Source organism: Boleophthalmus pectinirostris, unplaced genomic scaffold, assembly GCF_026225935.1.
Source record: "Boleophthalmus pectinirostris isolate CB_2022bp ecotype Guang Dong unplaced genomic scaffold, ASM2622593v1 HiC_scaffold_7, whole genome shotgun sequence".
Taxonomy (NCBI): domain Eukaryota; kingdom Metazoa; phylum Chordata; class Actinopteri; order Gobiiformes; family Gobiidae; genus Boleophthalmus; species Boleophthalmus pectinirostris.
The window spans coordinates 21,382,746-21,393,728 of record NW_026571473.1 but is presented as its reverse complement, the minus strand read 5'-3'; the positions used below and the strand labels follow the sequence as shown (position 1 = coordinate 21,393,728).

Below are 10,983 nucleotides of genomic sequence, written 5' to 3'. Positions count from 1 at the left end.
AAATTAAATCAACAAAAACCAAAATGCACCAACCCCAGACATTCATAACACTTCAAAAGAGTTTGGACAATCATGTTTTCTCCACTCCTCTGCTTCTGCAAAAGTAAATGAGCAGAGGCTGGGGCAATAACCGGAATTGTTACATAAGACTGTTAGTGTTGTTAACCATTTGGGACCTCTGGTTGAGAGAGAAAATAAGGGGAGATTGAGGGTTGTTTCCTGATTCACTGCAGGCGTGGTGGGGGTTGAATAAGGACACAGATTCAGTCTTACAGAACAGTTCTAGGAATACCTGATCTAGAGAAATTATCAAAGGTGAAATAAAATTATGCTCTGTTTTGCATAATTCTGTTATTTTTGTTGTTTTTAGGTTGATTATGTTTACTTTATCTGTCCAGGAACTGCAGAAGCAGCCTCTCTGGCTAGTTCTAGTACATTTACAGAAATGTTGATTAATGTACACTGTCCCTGCTAAATAAACCAAATAAATAAAATCATTACTATAGTAGACCTCATACTAGTACATACCTTAATTACTAAGCTCCTACTGCTGCAACCACACAGTCTATGGCTGAAACCTCTATATTAGTGGAGTAGCTATCTCTTTAACCTTACCTCCTACAGGGCACAACACTAAAACAATCAGACCACAGATAAGCTGCAAAGGTTAATGTTTTAGTTGCCTATGATGACTTTGCATTTTTTTTTTTTTTTTTTTTTCAGGTTGAAGAAAACTCCCTTTATTCTCTCCAGGACAAAAGATGATGTCAAAGTCCTGCTGCCGTGAGGGAGTAGGTGAGTGCAGTTAAATACATCTGTGTAATCTGTGTTTGGTCTGTTTGGGAAGCAGTCGTCCACAGAATTGAAACGACACTCAGAGATGGAGGCATTGTACCAGGTGCTCGGGCTGGAGTGGTTAGATTATAGGAGCATTTTGATATTTCTGTTTCTTTTTGCCCTTTTTGCTGATATTGTCAAACACTGGCGGCCTGAAGACTATCCTCCTGGACCATGGCCGATTCCTTTTATTGGCGACATAGCTCGCATTAGACTTTCAACGATTCACCTGGATTTCGCACAGGTACAGCCAAAGGGTGCATAGGCACATCCCAGACTCCAAACACTTTCTAACCCTGAAACGTGACGCAGCATCGTAATAGGTTTTATAACGTGTGTTTCTTCTACAATCTGACGTGTAATTTGTTAAATTAGTCTCCACTGATATAAAAACATTTAATGACATAGGCGAACAGCAAGCGGCAACCACTCCAAAGTAACATACTGCACCTTATTAGGTTCAATATTTGTGCTTTTACCTTTTATTTCATGGCAGAGTACAATATTGTAAATAAGAAAATGTGGCTCTTGCCCCCATCTGGGATTATGGCCTCACAATTTAGAAATAATCTCCACAGCAGCGTCTGTGTAATTCCTCCATGAAGGATTCTATTCTCTCAGTTAGGCAAAAGTTTTTTGAATGAAGCCATTTCGCAGCTTCTTTAGTTCCGGAGAAGCTGCACAGCTGTGTAATAGTGAACCTTCTGTTCTGGTACCAGTTCTTCTGTGGTTTCTCTTGGAGTGTTATGAGCAATGCATGGGTTCTCATCTTATTTAACCTGATCTTCACCAGAACCAAACGTCCGTTTTTCCCCGGACATGTCCGTATTTTGCGTCATGTCCGGGGCATCCGTTGTTTTGTTTTTTTTATAAAGTGATGCAAATGTCCGGGTTTTCAGTACCGCTCATTCAACTGAGCGTCTCTCGTAGCGTCTGTGACTCAGAAGGAGTGAGCAAACACAAACAGTTGGTCAGTCTGCAACATACCGAAGCACAAAATGCGCATTAACAATGACTTGTACAAGAAATTCTCCGTTTTCCGTCCCGGTCGGGACAAGTGTGAGTCCATTTGCACAGGTTGCGAGGTGAGAGTACAGTGTTCCCTCGTTTATCGCGGGGGTTACGTTCTAAAAATAACCCGCGATAGGTGAAATCCGCGAAGTCGTCAACTTTATATTTTACAATTATTCTATCTGTGTTAAGGCTGTAAAACCCCTCAGCACAAACTTTATACACTTTTCTCAGACAGGACAGGTGCAACCCTTTTTACTTCCTTCTTAAAACTTATTGCTGCTGTCGTCCTTGTGTTATTTTCTTCCTTCTTTATGTAACAAACTGAAGATTCATTTATTCCATAATGGAGCCGACAGTGCAGAGTCCCGCACGGGTCCATTTTTGGAGACCCCCAGTACAACACCGCACCCGCGCAGTACAGGACCGCACCTGCCCGTTAACCCGAGATTATATCAAACTTTTGCGCTGCCTACGCCACGGACTGAACCAAGACTAAACCAGGACTAACGGAAATACGGAAATATGGTCACCCTATGTAATAGACAACATTTGAATAATGATGCATTAGCAAAAATACGCTTTGATTGGTGACCAATGACCATACAAAACTGTAAAAAAAAAAATCCTGTCTTAGTGTGATATGGTCTCGAGTAAATTCTGTTTTGTTTTGTTTTGTTCCTGAGTTAGTTGTGGTACTTGGAATCAATGCTAAATGCAGTGTCCTCTGCTTACACAGCTTGCAAAGAAGTATGGGAACATTTTCAGCATTCGCTTGTTTGGGGGGAACATGGTTGTCATAAACGGATACAAACTGGTGAAAGAGGCTCTGGCGGTCAGAGGAGAGGACTATATCGACCGGCCCACCGTACCTATTTTTGATGACCTGACTGGGAATTCAGGTGTGTTTTAAGGTTAAGGTTTACATATTGTATTACTTTCAGTGGTGCATGAAGTACTCAATATTATTACTGAAGTAAAAGTACAAATACAGGGGCATTTGTTCAAGTTAAAGTGAAAGTATCACATGAGAAAATCTACTTGGCTAAAAGTTTTAATGTACCTGCTTAAAAATGTACTTAAAGAGTAAAAGGTATTTAGCAGAGATTCAGAACAATTAAAAGATGAAATGTAGAGATTTTGTTAAAGATTTTAGCTGATTTTAAGTGATTCAATAGATTTCTGTTTTTTGTGTATTTGGGCTGCTCAAAGTTTGGACTGAAGCTAAAATTAAATGTGCTAAAAATAAGTCTATTTCAGCAGGTCTCAAACCATAAAGAAAAGTACTTTTTACTTTTCAGTTCAGTTAAAAAATGTACTGTAGTGGAAAGACACTTGTACTTTCACTTTTGTACTTTGTTACCTTCCACCGCTGATTACTTACCATCTGATTACCATCTTTTATAATGTTTTTGCATATTCATGCAGGTCTTGTGTTGTCCAATGGCTACTTATGGAAGCAGCAGAGGCGGTTTGCTCTTCACACTCTCAGAAACTTTGGTCTGGGCAAAAAGTCACTGGAACCTGCCATTCAACAGGAGTGCCAGTATCTGGCAGAGGCTTTAGAGCAACAGAAAGGTACAATTAGTTATATATATATATATAGTTTATTTCATTTGGAAAATAAATAAACCTTTCAGTATACTGTGTTGTGCAATACATCACTTGGAGTGAGTGGAGATGTGTACAATTATGCAGTTTTATAGTCTTTTAAAGGGTAAATTACGGATAAATTATTCCCTGATTGTGGGACAGATGGACTGTCATGCGTAGAGTTGGTGTTTTGTTGTGTTGTTTTTCCTTAAGTGATAAAGAAAAGAAGTCATTTTCTGCCACTGTCTTGTGTAAATGCTCATCAAAGTATGACAACAGTCTGTAATAATCTATGTTGTGACAATAATCACTCAATCAAACTCTTAGAGCTTCAAGGATCTTCTCTTTTCAGTTCTGGGCCTTTATAAGTAATGATACAGAGAAAACACACACAGGAAATATTTTTTTCTGACTCTCACCCTATTCCAAGGTAAACTTAAAATGGCCATTGCTTTGTTTAATGTTTATTTGTCTTTCTTTGTTACAGGTGAACCTTTTAACCCTCGCATAATTTTAAACAAGGCTGCGTCAAATATCATCTGCTGTTTGGTGTTTGGGGAACGTTTGGAGTACAACAACAAGGAGCATCAGAGGATTTTGATTGATTTCACAGAGCTTGTGGAAGCACAGGGCAGTGTGTGGGCCCAGGTCAGTTTTCAATCTTCATTCATTCATTTTTCATGTGACTCTCCAGTTTAAAAAGGGGTTATTTTACGTCTGTGGAGTATTACATGCTAACACATAACATCACAGATCACTATGTTACCTTTTATTGTTATGAAAATTCTATACTCACCTAAAACAACATATATTAACATGTTTTGTCTTGGATGTAATGGATGGGTGCTTTAAGGTTACTGAAAAAAAAAAAAGGAACAAGCCCAAACTCCGGCAGGATATGCCAATCCATGGCAACCAAAAATATGTGAAACTTATCGTTGGTATGGTTGAAATGAAAAACCATGACCACGGTCAAAACCACACAATCTGCTCTACCTTTCATCTTTCACAGTGCTAGAGCCCCCTTTATCGTAATGGCTCCACCACCCCCTTTTAAACAAAAAAATAAGGTGCCTTTGTTGTCCTTAACTATTTTTATTATATAGTATATATAAATGTTATCTTAAGTGTAAAATGTTACAACAATAATAATTACACAATAAGTACACAATCACACTTGTACTTCTCCTTGTAGCTCTACAATATCGCCCCCTGGCTGATGAAGAGGCTCCCTGGACCTCACCAAAAAATGTTCACTCTGAGTCAAAACATAATCAACTACGTTCAAGTTAAGATTGACAAACACAGAGAAACCCACGACCCATCCAACCCACGAGACTATATCGACTGCTTCCTCTCAGAAATAGCTGAGGTAGGTGAGCTGTCAGCTCCACCCACATGTGAAGAGGGTTCGGAAGGTGAAGTGTCTAAGAGGTGGTTTTGTTAATCATTTTTCATTAAATGACTAAATCTGGATCATTGTTAACAAAATGCTACCTTATCTCTAAATTTCAATGCTTGACACATCAAAATTATTTAATCTTTAAAGAACTTTGGTCTACTATTTACATTTCTTATAATAACATTGCCTATAATGAAGTAATACTTTATGCTGTGCATTTCATTCGTAGAAAAAAGACAAAGAGGCTGGGTTTGATCTGAAGAATTTATGTATTTCTGCCATGGATTTGTTTGTTGCTGGCACAGAGACCACCACAACAACACTGACTTGGGCATTGCTGTTTATGACTTACCACCCCCACATTCAAGGTGGGTTTGATATCTTAAACTTGTTACTCAGAGCTGCATATTATTAGATCAAATATAGAAACTCAGTCACAATTGTGTTTTGTTCACTCCTTATTTTGAACAATTCTGTATTCTCCTGCACAGCCTTTCTATCATTGAAGTTGTCCTTTCTTAAAGAGGGAGTATTACTTCCAGTGATGATGTGGGTGGCTGCAGCGCACTGAATAGGTAGAAACACCTTAGCAATTTTGTTCAAATTTGCCTCGCTGAAACAGTCTATATATTTTTAAAGTGATTCTGTTGAAAAAGAGAAGCACCAATGCCTAGGAAAAGTTTGCAGAAAACTAAGAACACTCAAGGTCTATCGGCTACCCCACCTCACACCACCATTGATTCAATGGATGCTACCAAGATTTGCAAATCTAACAATCTAGAAGACACAGTTGTGGCGGCAACGGTATGTCTCACAAGAGCGATAGTGAGGATTTGCCGAGCGAACTCAAGTGAAAGTATAAACTTTCTGTGTGAAGTGTGCTGCATGATACAGCAGGATGTACAGGAAGAAATACGTGGAAGCCGATGTGGCAATGATCAAGGACTGAATGACTCTAAACCACGAAAGTAGACAAACTGGGAATCAGAGTGTCTGAGGCTGAAAATCGAAACTCATGACTCAAAGATGACAACAAAATCCTGACTAGTCAAGTAAAGAGTATGGGCAAGATCGTATCAGCTTCAGACTCGAGTTGAGTACCATGAAAACTACAGCAGGAGGAACAACAACTTATGGCTAAAGACCGAGTTATAGTTCTGCATCGACTCAACGCACACTGCCACCATCGTCTTGTCGTCGTTTTTTGATTTATGGATCTGCATTGAGGTCTATGCACTGCGAAGTAATTCACCACCACAACGTTAGGAGGGTAGGATTTAAAACTGGTGTTCGTGTATACAAAATGAAGTGGGAATGCAGAGTACCAGAAATGTATGTAGAGCGGATGTAGAGAGAACCAATCACAGACCTTATTGTCTGCGTCACTTCTTTTTGCTGTCTGCATTGGTTCGACATGTAGTTGGAAAATTTTGGAAGTGCATGTCGGTTGACGCAGACACTCTGGGGGGGTTCATGATGTCACAAAGTCTCTGTGTCGTGATGCAGACGACTTGACGCATGACCATAAATTGGGCTTAAGAGGATCAGAGGGCCAAGGGATGGGCAAAATGAGATGGAGTGTATGAAGGATATTCTGAACTGTGTATTTAAAGCTGAGGGAGCTACACTGCTAAAGAAAACACTTCACAGGAATTATGGGACTGGTAGTTTAAGAGGGCAAATTCTAATGGGAAGGGAACACCAGGCCAGTCAATATATTTTAGTGTAGGAGGGTTCTTAATATGCATTTCATAGGAGTCAGTCACAGTAATTTAATAAAACCTAGAATAAAATGCCAAACAAGGTAATAAAGTTCATATCTTGGAATGTTAATGGTACAGGATCACATGTCAAAAGGCATAAAGTCCATCCATCCATTTTCGTCCGCTTATCCGGGGCCGGGTCGCGGGGGCAGCAGCCTAAGCAGGGACTCCCAGACTTCCCTCACCCCAGACACGTCCTCCAGCTCCTCTTGGGGAACCCCGAGGCGTTCCCAGGCCAGCCGAGAGACATAGTCCCCCAGCGTGTCCTGGGTCTTCCCCGGGGCCTCCTCCCGGTGGGACATGCCCAGAACACCTCCCGAGGGAGGCGCCCAGGAGGCATCCGGAACAGATGCCCGAGCCACTTCAACTGGCTCCTCTCGACGTGGAGGAGCAGCGGCTCTACTCCGAGCTCCTCCCGTGTGACTGAGCTCCTCACCCTATCTCTAAGGGAGCGCCCAGCCACCCTGCGGAGGAAACTCATTTCGAGCGCTTGTATCCGCGATCTCGTCCTTTCGGTCACTACCCAGAGCTCATGACCATAGGTGAGAGTAGGAATGAAGACTGACCGGTAAATCGAGAGCTTCGCCTTTTGGCTCAGCTCCCTCTTCACCACAACGGTCCAATACAGCGACCGCATCACTGCCGAAGCTGCACTAATCCGCCTGTCAATCTCACTTTCCGTCCTCCAATCACTCATGAACAAGACCCCGAGATACTTGAACTTCTCCACTTGAGGCAGGGACTCTCCACCCACCCGGAGAGGCCAAGCCACCTTTTTCCGGTTGAGAACCATGGCCTCAGACTTAGAAGAGCTGATCTTCATCCCAGCCGCTTCACACTCGGCTGCAAACCGCCCCAGTGCACATTGTAGGTCCTGGTTCGATGAAGCCAACAGGACAACATTGTCCGCAAACAGCAGGGATGAAATCCTGTGGTCCCCAAACCGGCCCCCCCTCCGGCCCCTGACTCTGCCTAGAAATTCTGTCCATAAATACAATGAACAGAACCGGTGACAAAGGGCAGCCCTGGCGGAGTCCAACATGCACCGGGAACAGATCTGACTTATTGCCGGCAATGCGAACACAGCTCCTGCTCCGGTCATACAGGGACCGGACAGCCCTTAGCAAAGGGCCCCGGACCCCATACTCCCAGAGCACCCCCCACAGGACACCACAAGGGACATGGTCGAATGCCTTCTCCAGATCCACAAAGCACATGTGGACCGGTTGGGCAAACTCCCATGAACCCTCGAGCACCCTATGGAGAGTGTAGAACTGGTCCAGTGTTCCACGGCCAGGACGAAAACCACACTGCTCCTCCTGGATCCGAGGTTCGACTATTGGCCGGATTCTCCTCTCCAGTACCCTGGCATAGACCTTACCGAGAAGGCTGAGGAGTGTGATCCCCCTATAGTTGGAACACACCCTCCGGTCCCCCTTCTTATACAGAGGGACCAAAACCCCGGTTTGCCAGTCCAGAGGTACTGTCCCGACCGCCACGCGATGTTGAAGAGGCGTGTCAGCTAAGACAGCCCCACAACATCCAGAGACTTAAGGTACTCAGGACGGATCTCATCCAACCCCGGAGCCTTGCCACCAAGGAGCTTTCCAACCACCTCAGTGACTTCAGCCAGGGTGATGGATGAGTCCGTCTCCAAGTCCCCAGCCTCGGCTTCCTCCTTGGAAGACATGACGGTGGGATGGAGGAGATCCTCAAAGTATTCCTTCCACCGCCGGACAACGTCCCCAGTCGAGGTCAACAGCTCTCCCCCCGCACTGTAAACAGTGTTGGTGAAGAACTGCTTCCCCCTCCTGAGGCGCCGGACGGTTTGCCAGAATCTCTTCGAGGCCGTCCGATAGTCCTCCTCCATGGCCTCCCCGAACTCCTCCCAGCTCCGAGTTTTTGCCTCTGCAACCGCACGGGCTGCAGCACGCTTGGCCCGCCGGTACCCATCAGCTGCCTCAGGAGTCCCCCGAGCCAGCAAGGCCCGATAGGACTCCTTCTTCAGCTTGATGGCATCCCTTACTTCCGGTGTCCACCACCGGGTTTGGGGATTGCCGCCGCGACAGGCACCACAGACCTTACGCCCACAGCTCCGAGCAGCCGCATCGACAATAGAGGCCGAGAATGAAGCCCACTCGGACTCCATATCTCCAGCCTCCCCCAGAATCCGGGAGAAGTCCTCCCGGAGGTGCGAGTTGAAAGTCCCTCTGACGGAGGGCTCCGCCAGATGTTCCCAGCAGACCCTCACTACACGCTTGGGCCTGCCAGGTCTTTCCGCCACCCAACTCACAACCAGGTGGTGATCAGTTGACAGCTCAGCCCCTCTCTTCACCCGAGTGTCCAAGACACGTGGCCGGAGGTCAGATGACACGACTACAAAGTCGATCATCGACCTCCGGCCTAGGGTGTCCTGGTGCCACGTGCACTTATGGACACTCTTGTGCTCGAACATGGTGTTCATTATGGACAAATTGTGACTAGCACAGAAGTCCAATAACAAAACACCGCTCGGGTTCAGATCAGGGAGGCCGTTCCTCCCAATCACCCCTCTCCAAGTGTCACTGTCGTTGCCCACGTGGGCGTTGAAGTCCCCCAGGAGAACAACGGAGTCCCCGGTCAGTGCACTGTCTAGTACCCCTCCCAAGGACTCCAAGAAGGCCGGGTACTTTGCACTGCTGTTCGGCCCGTAGGCCGACACCACAGTGAGAGACCTGTCCCTGACCCTCTCGTTCACCGGGGTGAACTCCAACACACAGCGGCTGAGCTGTGGGGCAATGAGCAGGCCCACACCAGCTCGCCGCCGCTCCCCATGGCCAACGCCAGAGAAATGGAGAGTCCAGCCCCTCTCAAGGAGTTGGGTTCCAGAGCCCAAACTGTGCGTGGAGGTGAGGCCGACTATATCTAGTCGGTAACGCTCAACCTCCCACACAAGCTCAGGCTCCTTCCCCCCCAGCGAGGTGACATTCCATGTCCCCCAGAGCCCCCGCCGTCGACTGCTGCCCAGATCTCTCTGCACCGGCCCAATATGGATCCTCCCGCAGGTGGTGGACCCACGTGAAGACGGCCCCATGTCACTCCTTCGGGCTGAGCCCGGTCGGGCCTCTTGAGGGAAGGCCCGGCCACCAGACGCTCGCTGGCGAGCTCCCACCCCAGGCCTGGCTCCAAGGTGGGGCCCCGGTGACGCCAATCCAGGCGACGTAACTGGCCTCGTTGGTACACTTGTCATACAGGGCTTCTGAACCGTTCTTCGTCTGACCCATCCCCCCGGTCCTGTTTGCCTTGGGTGACCCTACCAGGGGCATGAAGCCCCCGACAACATAGCTCCCGGGATCATTCGGGCACTCAAACCCCTCCACCACGATAAGGTGACGGTTCAAGGAGGGGAAGGCATAAAGTATTGAATTATTTGAAGCTGATGAAGGCTGATGTCATAATGAACCTGGAAACACACCTCCTAAAAAAAGACATATTTAGATTTACTGGATACACTGTCCACAACACTTTAAATCAGAAAAAGAGGTGTGGCTATATTATTCTCAAAAATTAAATGTTAAAATACAGAAAGGATATAAAGATAAAGATGGTAGGACTATTATTATTTTGGCTGATATGATCAAATCAAAAAAATATTTTGAGCAATACCTATGCACCTAATGGGGAAGATCCATAATTTTCTACAATGTTCCAGTCTGAGAGAGACTATACTTTTTTTTCAAACAATGTTTTCTCCCGTATAGACTACTTTTTTACCTGCATAAATAATTGTAACATAGGCACAATAGGTATGACAGCCCACGCTCCAATTGAGCTATGTATTTCATCAGAGTCGAGAAGAGAAAAGGATATAGCTTGATGAATGAATATTAGTGTATTAGACAAAGAGGATTTCTTATTATATCTTAAAGATCAAATCATTTCCTATTTCAAAATGAACAAAGGAACAACACAACAAGGTTACATCTGGGATGGATTCAAGGCATTGATCAGAGGCATTTTTATACAAAGAGCATCAATTATAAAACGAGATAAACAGCTTAAAGTAAATAAGTATGAAGCTGATATTAAATATTTGGAGAAGGAATACAGGAGGAATCCTAATAATATGATCTTAAATAAAATAGTGAATGCAGTAGTATGAAATAAACTCTTCACTCAGAAGGCAGAATATTCATTGTACAGATTAACACAAAAGTGGCATAAATGAAGCTGATAAATGAAAGTGGTATGAATGTGGTATGAATGAAGTATGATGAAAGTGGTATGAATGAAGCTGATAAACTTCTGACCAGTCAACTTAAATCAAAACAGACAGCTCAGCGCATAAGTGGAATACAGGATGAAGATGGCAAGATAGTAACTAACCTTAGGAACTTT

The 10,983-nt window shown here is 44.7% G+C and overlaps 1 protein-coding gene across 2 annotated transcripts in view; it reads left to right on the top strand.

Annotated features, from left to right (window-relative positions):
* Window positions 1-723: 723 nt before the first annotated feature.
* The window catches only part of LOC110173990 (cytochrome P450 2J2-like), a 12,168-nt gene continuing 1,908 nt past the window's right edge, over window positions 724-10,983 (top strand). Inside the window, exons 1-6 of one of the 2 annotated variants that reach the window (XM_055164488.1) lie at window positions 724-795; window positions 2,588-2,750; window positions 3,277-3,426; window positions 3,929-4,089; window positions 4,637-4,813; window positions 5,073-5,211. In XM_055164488.1, the coding sequence (XP_055020463.1) occupies window positions 2,639-2,750; window positions 3,277-3,426; window positions 3,929-4,089; window positions 4,637-4,813; window positions 5,073-5,211 (739 nt within the window). In that variant the 5' untranslated portion in view covers window positions 724-795; window positions 2,588-2,638. Of the gene's footprint in view, window positions 796-840; window positions 1,082-2,587; window positions 2,751-3,276; window positions 3,427-3,928; window positions 4,090-4,636; window positions 4,814-5,072; window positions 5,212-10,983 lie in introns of those variants that run through there. The other variant, XM_055164487.1, reaches the window with a different exon arrangement.